Source organism: Apaloderma vittatum, unplaced genomic scaffold, assembly GCF_000703405.1.
Source record: "Apaloderma vittatum isolate BGI_N311 unplaced genomic scaffold, ASM70340v1 scaffold5782, whole genome shotgun sequence".
Lineage (NCBI taxonomy): Eukaryota > Metazoa > Chordata > Aves > Trogoniformes > Trogonidae > Apaloderma > Apaloderma vittatum.
The window spans coordinates 58,511-73,338 of record NW_009701767.1 but is presented as its reverse complement, the minus strand read 5'-3'; the positions used below and the strand labels follow the sequence as shown (position 1 = coordinate 73,338).

Genomic DNA, 14,828 nt, shown 5'->3' with positions numbered 1-14,828 from the left:
TCCTGCTGGGTTGTGCCTGGCCAGGCAGGGAAAACATCCACTGCCACCCGTGTCTCCCACCCCCTCCATGTGGTCTCTCTGGCTACATCTCCTGGGCACAGGAGACAGGTGGGAAGTTTTCTGGCACTGAGGCCACGCGTCACTGGGTGACTCGTGTCCCTGTTATTACACCCTCTTATCCCTTTTATCCTGTATCCAAAGTGGAAAAGGTTCTTGGTCATGAGTCCTGTTCAGGAGGGCAGTCATTGCACCCAAGCACTACCAGAGACCCGCACAGCTTGGTAGCACAGACGAATGCACTTCAGGACCTGGGAAGGGTCCCTGGCTGGTTTTCAGCTCACTGCTACAGAAATAGCTTCTTCAGCCAGGCAGCAGCCCTGCCTGAGGCTTCCCCATGCCACCTGCCCTGTCTTCTGCCTTTACAGCCACGTTACACAAAATTGCACCTTTAGGGCATAAGTTCTTGACCTATTTCAGAGGTACTCTTGCATGAGTGAGACTGGGCCCTATTTTCCACCCCTCAGTGTGAAGGAAGCACCCTCTGCCACCTGTGCTGGAGATGTTGAAGCAAGGAGAGAGCCACACACCTCCTGGGCACTTCCTCACTTCAGCACCTCCAGCCAGAATGGGGACCCTGGGCACCCCACCAGGGGCTCCACGCGAGCTCAAGGGGCACAGGGCACACGCCAGCATCCCTCCCCGTCTCTCCCTGTGTCCATGGTAGGACATGGGAGCTGTTTGTGGGTAAGAGTCATATAACCAGGGGACTGCGCTGCAACTGGCAAAAATTTGGGAGGTTAGCAGCCAACAGAGCTGGAGTTGCAGGGGATGGCCAAGAAAGGTGTCTCCTCACTTTCCTGTGGGGGAAGGTGAGTGAAAGGGGACTTTATAAAAGGGTGGATGTGTGTTCATGGTGGTCTCTGAGCATCACCAACAGCAGTGATCAGTTAAGGTGCAGGGAAGTATCACACTGTAGCCTTTGAGCATGGGCAGCTGACATTTGTCCCTTTGAAACATCCCCTTCATCACCCCTTGCTGCTCAGTTCATGGGTCTGGAAGAGCCACCCACTTGGGGACTGCTAAAAGTAGCCTGGCAGGGATGAATACTTGTGTGAAACAATCCGGAGCCCAACGTAATCTTACACACTAGAATTCTTTTAGGCTAAAATGAGGTGTAATGCGAGGCAGGGAGGGAGAGATTTGCCTGATTTCTGGCATCTCTTTGAGGTCTCTGGTAGTGGGGAGAGAGGGGCAGATATCTCCAGGGCACGATCCAGGGCAGAGTATGGGCTTGGAGATCTGGCCAGCCTTCTTGGGCTGCCGAGCTCATGGGTTACCTAGCTCCCTGCTTGCAGGATCCCAGAGAAAATCCCTGTGCTGCAAGACTGCACCAACCCACTCAGCAGGAGCTAAAATACCATGTGCTATTTGTTAACCCTTGCTGGTAATGAAACTGTGTCTTCAGTCAGTAGGGAAACATCACAGCTCTCTGGCAAAGAGGCAGCCTTGAGCTCCCAGAAGCTGCCAGATGCACATTTTCCTCATCCCCTCCTAAAATATCACTGTCATTTTAATTTACTCAGATGAACGAGCAGTTGACTAAACAGACATTCATTATAAGATTCATATTAAGAAAAGAGACACTTGGGATAATTTTGATTGATTTACTTGGCAGAGTTTTGATAGCTACTGAAAAACATACTATTCATGTTTAGGTGAAAAATAAATGGAGTCAAATAAGTGTCACTGCATAGTACTAGGAGGTATATACAGCCACATGTAAAAATGCATAAACACAAACATTTCTGTACAGCAAATTTTCCTTTCAGTCTGTATAGAGAAACACTGGTTTATAATATGGGGAAAATATAAAGCAGACATACATGCAACAAGGACATGACAGTTACATAGGTCCCACCTGCCGCCCAAGAGTTACAATAATAACAATAATAATAATAATTATAATAAAAGCCTTTTGCAGGAAAAAACTTGAAACCTGGAATGTTTTCATGTTGAGGTTTCCAGAGAGCTTCAGATGTCAAGCATATCTGAAGGTGATTTAAAGGCTTATTTCAAAGCCCTGTGAAGGCAATGGAAAGACTCCATTGGTTTCAGTGAGCTTGGGGTCAGACCCAGCTATTTAACCACGATCCCATTCTGCCCTCCCCTAAAATCCAAAGTTGAAATCTGCAGATAAAAATAAACAATCATATCATACAAAACTTTGTATATAGAATACAAAAGGTAACCGTTGACTTTTTGTATAAAATACAACTTTTTGATAGTATATTTATTTCACATATGTATAAATATAACCCAAATAATATGATTTTTATTATTCCTACCAAAATATTATTACTTTTTGTTTTTGTTTTTTACAAAAGTTTACAAAACAAATAATTCTTTATATTTACAATCCAATACTGTGAAGAGTGCCCGGTCAACGATGAAAAAAAAGACTATAAGGGTAGTGCACTTAGCCATTGCAAAGAGAAAATAGACACTAGCTCTGTTCAGATGCAAGTGTTCTGAAGAAATGATATTGGATTCAAGTTTTGGTTGCAAGAGTCTTTCACAAGCTCACATTTCAAATGCATCAGGTATCTCTGTACAGGACTGCAAATGGCCTCTACCTTGGTTGAATTAAGACAGGAAGAAATTTCGACCCCGAGGATGGCGCTCAGCCCAGCAGCTTCTCCACTCCAGGCTGCGGCCAATGGGTCAAAGCTCAGTCTTCAATCCACCACTGGATGATATCCTGAAGTCTTGGGATCAGCTCCTCAGCTGAACAATTTTTTTACATCATTTGGGGATCTTGGAAAACAGTCTGGTCTTAATACAGAGATCAGTGGTGGCTGTTTCAACGGCCTGCGAGCATAATTGAACTTACTGGTCTTCAGTGCCCATTGCTCACGATGAAACTAACTCAGCCTTAGTGACATCACAGTCGTCTGTTCCTACCAGAGCTTCACCAGTCACTGCTGACCTGCTCATGAGACAGATAAGCCCATCTTCCTTCTGCTTTAAACTTGTGTAGCTACCATTTCAGTCTAGTTTTGCACAATTTTTAGGGGACTCATTTGTTAGACCATGTCCATATCTCTCCAAACTTAGGTGGGGAGCCAGCGACCTGGTCTAAAAAGCTCTTCAAAATATTTGTACTGGCATGTCAAAGGGACGACTTGCACCCTAGCCAAAACTGGGGACAAGAAGGAGCTTTCTGGGCAGCTGATGAACCACGTTACACAATGCAGGGGTGTGCAATGATCACTAGCTGGGGCCACAGAAGGGACGCTTTAGCAGGGTCTCTCATCCCTCTTATGAAAAACATTTCTGGGAATGAAAAGACTCATGAATCAGCCCGCCTCAACTGGCATATCTGGCTAACTGCCTACATTGCACCTTTCCTGGAGGTGCTGGTGCTCATTTGTGTGACAACGCTTCTTGAAACATCATGAAAAATTGCGCCCACGTGAAATGACAGGATGAAATGACTGGAAAAGCCTTATTAAAACCTCTCTTGAGAAATAGGTCAGATAAGTGCAGAGGCTATTGTCAAGTAGTCTACTCATCCCGCTGCCACTAACAAGGATGAATAAAGCACTTGCATGGGGCACAGCAATGCCTCTTGGCACCAAGACATGTGAACATAGGCATTGTATTCCTTTGCCACATCTAGTTTTAGCTAATTCGAGGAGGCTGTGAAACATGTCGCACCACATCATTTTGAAGAACAGCCTTTTCATTTGAATTGCAAGATCTGTTCCCATCTATGAATCCTCCTGTCTGACTCACTGTGGAGCTGCTTTATAGTGACATAGCACCTCCTTCTGATGCCCTTACTGACCAAGTCTATCAAAGAGAATTTAACATGATCAAGACTATTCCCACCAAGGTCAAACATTGTGGAACGACTTATATCCTTTTACTGATCTGCTCTGTTAGCCTCCAAGGCAAAGTGGCTGCAGACTGTTTGTGGGAATGGTCCTTGCTCCAGGTTAACTCCCTAGAAATTGCTCAGGGCAATGATTGAGGCCAGTGCACAGAAATATTGCCCAACACTGTTTCATTTACAAGCACAGATGTGGCTGAGTAGAGCCTCCTGCTGTGAGTAACTCAGGTGGCTATAACTGATCTGCATGCTAGTTCCAGGGGCAGAGCTATGGGGAACCTGTAGGGACCTGGGCCATCACTGGACCTCTTTCAACTCTCCCCATATGGCAAAGAGAAAGAGCAATCGAGCCAAAATGCCGTGCAATCAGAATGGTAGCCTCTCCCCAGGCAGAAGTGCTGGCATTTGTGCTAGGATATATCTGTTCGATAGAAGAGGACCGGGCAGAAATACCTGACACTCTTAACATGTGTTAAGATGAAAATGAGGACAGTGGCTTAGCGTAGCCACTTCATGCATCTGCCCTCCTCTGAGTAGGACTGGAAAAGTAGTTGGTGAGAGTCAAATCGTGAGCACCCTTCTCACTTCAGTTGTCCATTAAGTCACTGGAGTCTCTAGGGTAGAGCAAGGTGGCAAAGTGAGGATCCTGAGCTTTAGTTCATCTCATGTTTCCCTCAATGCCCAAAATGATTGTGCTGCTGGCAGGTCAGTACCGTCCTTTGATACCTGTGGCAAGCGCTGATGAAGGCAAGAAAACAATTCTAAAGCACACTGAGTAACACACTGGATGATCCATTTCCGTCTTCTCTTGGACAAGACCACTTACCCTTTTGTGTGCTACAAAACATAGAGCGTTTAAACCAAAATCACTGGGAAAACAAATGTTTGTGCTGCGTAGAAGTAAACAGTTTTTGTAATGCAATGAGATTTACACAGGGCCTGATGCTGTCAGGGCTGAGTAGTCCCAAGGAAGTTAAAGGCTGCAAACACAATGACTGGAGAGCTCTGGACTGTTTGGGCTTTTACTTGCACTCAAATAAATGATGTTCCACAACCCATACCACTGTCCAGTGTGTGGGAGGCCAAACACATTTCACCATGCAGCCCCCATGAGCAGGACTGATGGTTTGCAACGCACTGGGCACCGGTGTGTGGAACAGACCCTTCATGCATCCTCACTTCTCTGTGGCAGGCATGATTATCGCTTATGTCATCATTTCATCGGGGGAGACTTCAGTTTTGTTCCTAGAGCAACTCTTCAAACAGGGCAGTTGCCATGTGTGGCATCTGAAAGGACAGCCTGGTTACTGGAGTGTAAATTAATAAAGCCGGTTGTTGGCATCTAAAGAGAAAGCATATGTCCCTTCTGCCTCTTCGTCTGGTTCACCCTTGGTATGTCACTTACGAGTGGTTCCCCAAAATTTCATCGAGGTTGATGTCTTTCATCCAGTCATCGTTACCAGGTTCTGTTTTCAGTAAAGAATCTATAAAGTCTGAGTCACTGTTGAGCGCAGGTCCTATACTGTCACCTTGCTGGTTCAGAAAGTCAAACGCTAGGTCATTACCATGATCGTTTCCTTGGTAAGCGCGAGAGTTTTGGTTGGTAGATGTGAAACTGGTTGATGGCAGAGATGAAGGAGGTGTCATGCTTGTTCCTGGCTGATTCATGGTAGGCATGGTCTGTCCTCTCAGCTGGTTAGGTCTTATGCCGTGTGCTCGCAGTGAGCCAGCAGACTGCCCGTTCAGAGTCTGGTGCATTTGGTTCAGAGGAGGCCTCAGCTGGACTCCCGCTGTTAACTGACTAGGAGGTGCCAATGCACGCTGAGGAAAATGCTGGTTGCCTACACTGCGTTGCAAAGACTGGTTAGGATATGGAGTGCTGGTGGGGAAGCGGACCCCTGTGGGTTTCAGTGCATCCTGCTGCTTCACCGCAGGTTCTTGCGGGGCCCAGTTCTGGGCAGTGGCAGTAGCTGTGATCATCACGTTGGCCGGCCTCTGTGTGGGGATACCTGTGGCTCCGTGGTTCAAGCTTGGCCTTACTTGCTGTGAGTTGACCACTGATGCCGTCCCAAAAGCCGCCGCATTGTTTCCCTGCGTCATGGTTTGCTGTCGAGACATCATGGCGTTATTCTGACTGGGCAGGACTTGATTTTGGTTTCTGTGAGGCTGCATTTGGTTCATTCCTGAAGTCACATTGTATGTGTTTGGTTGGTTGCAAGGAAGGTTGCCGTAGCAGCCCATACTCCGAGCGGCAGGAACAGAAGGCATTCGGGTCCCTGTGGCGGTGGACATGAGGCTGGAGCTCTGGGGCATGATGCTGTGAGTTGAAATTGGGTTGGATAAGGACATGTTGTTGGAGCTTATACTCACAGCTGGTGAACCACCTGGAAATGAGAAAACAAAAGTGTTAAACACGAGTGCATCACTGTGTGGTGTCATTCAAATATCAACAGGTTAAAAATCCAATTTTCTAGCAGCCGAATTTCTTGAAGAAGATACTTTGCTCTTAAGAGGATTTGCATGAACTCCTTGAAGGCCTTAAAGATGCCTGTCCTGCAAAGAGTGGTTTGGTTTATATGAAACCATTAGTGGTCTTTCCTTCCCTTCAGAAGACATCAGATAAGCAAAAAGCAGTAAAAGAAACATTGGAGCAGGGAATGACAAACCAGTGGGCAGGAGAGAAGACTTTTCTGCCTTTTTTTTCACAGAACCACTAGACACCTGGGACAGGACAAAGCCTGACTGAGCAGAGGCAGAGGAGATGAACTTTTCTTCCTTATAGGGCATGGCCCATCCTGGCTCCCTCTAGAGACAATGAGGAGGGATGGGCACCATCATCACTCTTTGTTTAGGAACAGCTGTTTAATATACAGTTCATGCTGAAATTCCACCATAAAGATGTTCTGTTCCCTCAGACTAAAATAAAGGAAAAACTTATTATACAGTTCTGCCCTTTCTGCATTATTTTTATATATACGCTATTTCCATTTAGTAATGGATGCAAAGGATTCCTTTTTTCCTTAAGTACTTAAAAATAATATCTTCTCAAATCATTATTGACATCATGGGGGTTAAGCTCTCTTGCTGTTCTGCTCCTGGCCAGACTTTGTCCTTTCTTCTGTCTTTGATCCAAATCCTGAGTTCACAAGACCAGCTCCTATACCCACTTCCCCTCTGCTGCTGTGACTTCCCCAGTGCCACTTGCTCTGCAGCACCAGTGGGGATTGCTGTCGGAGGGGAGTTGGATTTGATGTCGGTTTTATATATATATTCATATATAGTTCATTATTTTCATAATTTCCTTATTAGTCCTATTACTGCTTATTAAAACTGTTTTAGTTTTCTTTTCCAGTCTGTAAGTTTCTCTGCCTTATTCCCTTTCCCTTCTTTTTTGGGGAGGGAAAGGGGTCAGAGAGCATCTGTCGGTGTTCAGTGGCCGGCCCAGCCCTAACCCTTGACACTTCTCTACAAATCAGCTTTAAGGAGGAGACACTTGACTAGCCTTGAGTAGCCTGATCTAGCTGAGAGGCGTCCCTACCCATGACAGGGAGGTTGGATTAGAAGATCTCTAAGGTTCCTTCCAGCCTGTGCCATTCTGTGACTGTAGAGAATCTAACTCTCCTAACTATTGCATTGAAAATTAAGCACCTAAGTGCAGGCCCTGAGCTGGGCAGTCCCTGGGACAGGAGATGCTGTGAGGAGTCTACCTGGTTTTACCTCCACAGGGACAATCAGATTCTCCTCCATGTGCTCCTAGAGAGCCTCCTAATTGAATTTAGCCCTGGAAACAAACAGGAGAGAATCAGCACTCAGCAGGCAACCTCATGATTAGCCCCACCTTTGGCTTTGCTAGTGGGTTGTGCATTGCTCACTGCTTTTTGGAAGTACTGTAACATCTTTTTGCAGGGGTGACAGAGATGGGAGCCCTGATTCTTTGCTTCCTTATGCTGGTACAAAAGGGGAGTTAACGGCACAGAAATCAGTGGCATTTCAAAAGACTTGAAACAGCCATCTGAGCAGAGCTGGTTCTCTCCCTGCAGCTGAACCACCAGTTTGTGGAGTCTCTTCACTTGCTTTTGTGATGAAGTCCCTCCTGGGGTGACCCTGCCAGTGGTTGAGCCGCCCCCAGCGCTACCATCACACTGCTCCTGCAAATGCCACTTTAAAGAGCACAAGTGGCTGGGACATGGGTTGTACTTGTTGTGCAAAAGATGAAGCTTCCTCTTTGTATTACTATTTTTGTCCTTTTTATTTTTAACACAAATATTTTCCATTCTGATTTCTTCCAGATGAGAAGAAATGTCTTCCCCGACAGTGCTGTGTGCAGTTGCTGGGCACCCCAGGCTATGGTGATTTGGAGAAATGCCTTCATTGCCCATTTCACCTGCTTTTGTCCTGGGGTTTTCTTACCATTACATGGCACTATGGGGAAAAGCATGGAGGAATAAAATACTTAACCAAGTGTCTCCAAGCCCCTATGTTATTTTCTTTAACTTTTCATCTGTTCTTCCCTGACCTGAGCAAAGCCATTCCGAGAAAAAGGGAACAGATTCCCTGCTGTTACTCCCTGATGCAAGAATTTGCTAATCGCTCCATCTGGTAGCTTTGCTGCAAGCTCCTGGTGCAGCCCTTTTGCCCAGGCTCGCCTGACAAGCTGCTTTCCTCCCTGCGCTCACTCAGTGGGGACTTGAGATTTGAATGGACAAGTGCTGCCAATCCCACATGCTTCAAACCCAGGAGATGGGACTCCAAATACCGCAAGACTGGCAAAGACTCCATCAGATTAAGAAGAACAAGAAATGCCACATAACAATGGCGATCCACTTATTTTGGAGCCTTTCACAGATGTGGCTGCAGTTGTTTCCATTTTCTCTCTCCGGCTAGAAACTGACTGTTTTTAACTAAAAGCCAAGAATCTCAGTTAATCATTTCATTCCAGGAACGAGCCTTTAAACAAACACACCAAATCACTGGATTCCCCAGCAAACTGCCGGGGTTGCCAAAGCATTTTTTCTGCGAGCACAGGAGGTACCAAGCCAGCAAGCAGCGCTCTCTGCCCTGTGACATTGCCCTCACTCTGGGTTATTACGCTGGCATCAGTGATGCTTGTGCAAATGTACTGAAGATGATAAATACTCAGGCCCCTTAGAAAGCAGCAGTTTCCAAGCTGCGGCAAGCTTATCGCGGCTAGAACTTGTAAACAAAGTGAGGGAGTGCAGGAACACTGCCTGAGCAGGGCAACCTGGTCCTTCCACGTGTAGCTGGGCTGTTGGTGCCATGGCCAGGAGGTTGGGCACAGGATTTGTGTGCTCTATGAGTGAGCTGTACTTGGGGACTCATTAAAATCATAATAGAAGCTGAAAAAGTTTTGCTACAAAGGACAGATAGAAAGGAAAGACTGAGATCCCTGGCTGAATCCGCAGAGCCAACACTTAACAGAAAAACAAACAAAACATTCTTTTTTTTCCCCCCTCAGTGTGTTGTATACAAAGATACACTAGAAGGCAAAAGATCCTTTTTATACTCAAATGCACAGATGCTTCACAGTATAAAGAACATTCTTTGATCCCCTCTGCTGCATTCCCCCCCACCTCCTTTCTCTCCCCAGCATCTTTTCCTTACTCTGCCTTTGCTCACAGAGCAGCTGCCAAATAATCAGCAAGGTGATCAACCTAAAAAGCCAAACAGGCAGTCCTGTGCTCCCAAAACTAGACTCTCCAAGAAGGTGAGGGCACAAGAGCTGAAACAAAGGACTAATCCTGAAGTGTTGAGAAAATTCTGCCCTGAGCTGTTGTGGCAGATAACAGGGTTTTGATCCTACTGTTTGACTCATCTGTTCAGGTGCTGCTTATGGAGTAGCACTGAGGCCCTGACTGTGACATATTAAACAGACCAAAAGTTCAGATGGTAGCTCTGGTTCCCCATGATGGTGTCGTGAGGTACTTAAAAATCAGTGTGAGGGTCCTCACACTGTACGAGCTGCCATTCGAAGGGAGGGATGGTTCACACCTCAGTCTCTGAAGCAAGATGTGCCATGTACATAAGAGCAGCATCTGGATGGAGCGAGGTTACCTAATCAAGAGGACACCTCTGTGTCAGGTATTTGGGTGCACATCTGTCCCAGGCAGTACTAATGGGAGGGGTACCAGCTTCTCCTTCCTGATGTCTGAGAGATGCAGCATCCGCCTTGATGAACCACTGGCTGGTTCTCTAGCTCATACCTCAACACTTCTCAGTGGTAGGGGACAATAAGGTAAATAGCACAGGAGAGCAGCAGACACCCCCCCTACCCCTGTGGTGATTTAAGTGGACACCCAGAAAATCAGGCCACAGTCATCAGTGCATACATGACTCTTCTGGGTGGTCTTCCAGCTGGAAGGAAGCAAACAGTTTCATTTCACCCAGGGGCACTTACCAGGATATTGGTTTCCTTGTTGCATGTTGACCACGTTCCTTCTTTGGTCTTTATAATCTGGTGGTGGCCGTGTCAAGTGTCTGTTCAGCTGATCTTGTGGAGTTATTTTCTCCTAGAGGATTGGAGTAGAAGTTTATTAATTTGCTTTTCTTTTTGCTTTCCTGGCTCTGTGGTTTGCCCACCTCTTTCTTTTTTCAGTATATACAAAGCTGAAGTGTTCCTTCCTTTCACCCTGTCTGGTCCACAGCAGAGGCATCTGCAAATCTGTGCCACCACCCACTGTATTGAAGCCTTTCTACTGGTTGTATTGTGTTTGAGTCTGGCCTGACTTTCCTTAAAACCACTGAGAGTTTCTCATCCTCTGAGAACATTGGCCATGTCTGCACTGCAGTACAAAGTGTCTTCCCATGTCTGCACCATCTTGCTCACCACGCTTACTGGACAGAAGGGCCTGACTCCTCATGGCTCCCTCCCTATCTGTGCAGCTGGGTTTGCTTTCAGAAAAAGCCCAGAAACAGAGCAAGTACCCAGATTTGACCTAAACACGCAGCTGAGGTGCAGCTGGGAAACAACAAGGGCCCAGACCTGCAAGCCCAACATCTGCTCTTTGGCTATGTTGGTGGTCGTCACTCCATTTCACCCACTGCACAGCTGGCAAAAGAAGATTTCAGCTTGTCATCTCCACCAGCCGGTTGGTTGTCATACCACTCACTACTGCCCTGTGCTTCCCCGGGCACGTACATGGTGTTGTCTTTCCTCTTACACTGGGAGTGCAAGCACCAGGGGAAGGACAGCAGGGAAAGATTGCAGAAAAAGCTGATTAATAGGGGACATTTTTTTTATTTTAGGTCTGCAGGGACACATCTCTGGTGAAGGGAAGATAGAAATCCAAGCCCTTAAACTGAAACTGCACTAAGTGCCCTGGGTTCATAAAGATCTGGAACGCACAGGCACTGGACTCAAAGCCAAATCTTGCATCAGCATCGGTGGGACTTGATGCCTCCAAAGTGCTACTGCTCACCCATGAGCAATGACTCCTAGGAATATGTGGCCCCATAGCAGGAAAATGTGGGTTTGACCACCTCAGTCACTGGTGAGTCACTGTCAGGCACATGTGCTTCCCAGAGTGGTGCTTACTGGGCAGCTACTGGGCAGACTTCACACCTTCTCTGCAACAGGTCTGGGTTCCATGCTCAGTTGCCAAAATGGCAAACTGGTTCCTCAGTGTGAAAGAGTCAAGCCCTGGCTGGTCCATCCCATCTGAGTAATTTGGGGATCTTCTGCCTGAAAGGAGCATGCAAATGGACCTTACTGTGAAAAATATGTTTTTTCTTCTGCCAGGAGCACTTTAAAACACTGGCAGAAGAGCTGTTATAGGCATTTCTGTAATGCACTCTGGGAGTGAGGGGTCTGATTAGGATTTATAAGTCTCATTTAAAGGTACCACTAGACCTGAACCCTTATGAAGAAGAAAGACAAGTTATGTCCCAGGAAATCCCTCCAATACATGTAAAAAACATAGGCAGGCTTTGTGTATATTTCTGTGTGCATGATACAAAAGCAAAGACAAGCTGATGAAAAAAACCCCATTCTGTAAAGTAATTTTAATTTCTATTTTATTTATTTTTAAGAAGAACTATTTAAGCAAGTAACTTTTAATTCTGCCAAAATTCTGGCAGAAAACTGCAGCACATAGAGCTGACTTGAAACATAAGTTTTCTTCTTCATAAATTAAAAAGCCAACAAATATTTCCCTTATAGGACAAATGAAATCCTTAATTTCAAACTCGAGCTTTCTAACTATTTTTTGAATGGAAATGAATTTTTAAACAAAAATATATTCTCTCTAAAAAAAAAGAATAATTTTTGTTTTGAAAACATCCCCACAAAACCATGACTGTTTTTCCAGTTCTGTGTTGTTCTTTAATTACTGAACAGCATTCACTATATTTGTTGGTATTTGAGTCTAGAGAAAAGAAAGTTTTGGATTCAAAATATCAGGCTAGGATGAAGGAGGCTGCCCTGTAGGCTGAGAGATCCGGGTTGAGACAAATCAGCCACAGACTTGGGGTCTGCTGTCATTGCAGCCTGAGGGAAGCAAAGCAGGTGGTGGTGTCACCTCCATCCTTCACCAGCATCTTTCCTGCAGCCCTTTTCTTGTTGCCACAGTGCGCCCACATTGCTTTCTGCCTGCCTCAAGGACATGCCAAACTCAGCTTCTCTTCAGAACCCCCCTCCATGCTTTGGCAAGCAAGACTACCAAGCAACGGTGAATAGGAGGATGCAGAGGGCACATGCTACTGCTCTGGGCAGCTGGGATTCCCAGTTGTTGCACTGGCCATGGGTCACAAGCCATGAAGCACCTTCAGCTGACTCAGTCCATGCAATGACAATGGCAATGAGAGTTTAGTGGAACTAAACTAGGAGGTTCTAGCCTTTAGCACTGCCAACAAGAGCACAAATATCTTCCCACTCCTCATAAAATTACCAGAAACTCCCAAAGCACACAAACTTGTGTTGAATGCTAAAATTGAAGTACCTGATCTTTGTTTACACACGGGCACTTTGTGCCATGCTGCCTAGGTTGCAGAGCCTAGAAGTCTGCTTTGCTCTCTGGTTGAAGTAGCATAGCAGTGCACCTTTGCTCTTCTTGCAAAGAAAAAACCGCTGACAATATTCATATGCCTCAAATTAAGCATGTGCTTAGACTGTTCTCATAACGAAACCACAGTAGCTTGGATACTCGAGTTGCTTCATATAAACTGAAGAAAGTTTCAAAAGGGCTTAGCAAAGTGCTGAAAACTATAAGGCACATTCTAGAAGGTCTAGGCATTGCCAAAATGATCTCAAAGTTTTGGGGGCTTTCTTGTCCCTGTCTTAGCTTTCTTTCCTGTTGTTTCTATGATAGTCTTTTTCCATGTAAGAATAAGGAATTGGAAAACTTACGGCTTCTGCCAACATCTGCTGCTGTAGAAGGAGTTGTTTTTGCTCCATCATTTGCCGTTGCAGAGCCTGTTTCTTTTCCATCAGTTGCTGATTCAACATTGATTGCTGGGATGAGTTCATGTAACCACTTCCAGTGTTTGGATTTGAGCAAGAACTGGAGCTTGGAGTGGGGCCAGCTCCCTGGCCTACCACAGAGTGTTGATCCTGAAACAGAAGAAATGGCTCGTGAGGGATAAAAATAATAACAAGCATCAAGAAAAGGAAATAATCCTTTTTATGCAATTAGCTCAAGTACAGGACACAGCCCACAGGCTCTCAGAACAAGTGACCAATACAAAGGCTTTGACTAAATAAGATGAGGATTAAGTAACTTAGTTGCTCATGGAAGACTCTGAAACTGTGCCAGGTGGTTCCAGTGGAAAACCTCAATGTTGTACCAGGAGCTTGGGAAACATTAACAGAAGTAGCAGGGCTGTCCTGGGGATCTTTCAGGCAATGTGCGTCGGGCCGTATGGCAGTTTGCTTCACCACAGGGGAACGAACTCGGAGTCTGCTGGTTCCTACCATCTGGCAGCCAGCAGTGAGAAGTTGCAGACACATTGCTAGAAGTGGCATCTATTCTTAGAAAATGCAGAAGCAGTGAAGTTGCTACTTCACAGTGGGGCGAATGGTGCCACTTTCATTCGTCCTGTCAATGGATTGACTGCCATTAGCAGCAGGATTCAACAGGCCTAGAGGTTACCACCTTCCTTAGTGAAACAAATACGTAACTAGACAGAACTTGAAGGGCGCTTTAGGGTCTCCCTGGTCTTTGTGATGGATTTAGGTCTGCTTCCTCTTCCCTGTGTGCAGCTTTGTGAGGAAGGGATGGCAAAAACTCATCTAAGAAGGCAATGGGGGACATACTTGGGGACTCAAACCATGCACCTACAGGATGAGAATGCACATGGGATGACAATATGCTACTTGTTTTCTTTTTGCCATGATTTCCCTCAGCAGCAATATGTTTGCTGTCTACTTGCTCCACCAGTGTCTGGTACTTGGGCCTTTACCAAATGTAGGAAATAGCTTTCTCAGTCTACACACAAAAATAGTCAGCCTAGGCTGGATCACGTGATAGTCGGGTATTCCTTAGGCACTCGGTTACAAAGAACGTAGAATACACTGGAGAGGTCACAACAGTCATGAGAAACATCAGTTCTCTGACTCCACTTTGTTGCAATTCACCACAGGAACCCAACCATGTAATTCTGTATAACCAAATACCCAGGAGGATTTTTGCCCCGCAACACAGGAATCCACAGCTGGAGTCTGATGCCCCCTGTTATGCAGCGGTTTCTCTCAGTACCGAGGTGTAGTGCCACAGTCTGGTCTGCTACCCAGGCAAAGCTCCTCTCTATGGCCGTTGCCTCCCATGGCGTATGGGGAAATACAGGCTGACCAATGCTGACACAAGGACTGGCCAGCTGTAGCTGCCCATGCCCTGAAGACCAACGCAGCACTGACGTTCATCACTTTGCAAACTCCAAGAAAGCTGATTTTTATGCCTTAACATTTGCACCCTTTCCACCCCAC

The 14,828-nt window shown here is 46.0% G+C and overlaps 1 protein-coding gene across 1 annotated transcript in view; it reads right to left on the bottom strand.

Moving 5' to 3' along the window:
• Nucleotides 1-5,293: 5,293 nt before the first annotated feature.
• MAML2 (mastermind-like 2 (Drosophila)) overlaps nt 5,294-14,828 on the bottom strand; it is a gene marked incomplete at its 5' end in the record, with an annotated part of 64,994 nt that continues 55,459 nt past the window's right edge. Inside the window, 3 exons of the mRNA XM_009879265.1 lie at nt 5,294-6,276; nt 10,308-10,419; nt 13,254-13,457. Of these exons, the coding sequence (XP_009877567.1) occupies nt 5,294-6,276; nt 10,308-10,419; nt 13,254-13,457 (1,299 nt within the window). The remainder of the gene's footprint in view (nt 6,277-10,307; nt 10,420-13,253; nt 13,458-14,828) is intronic.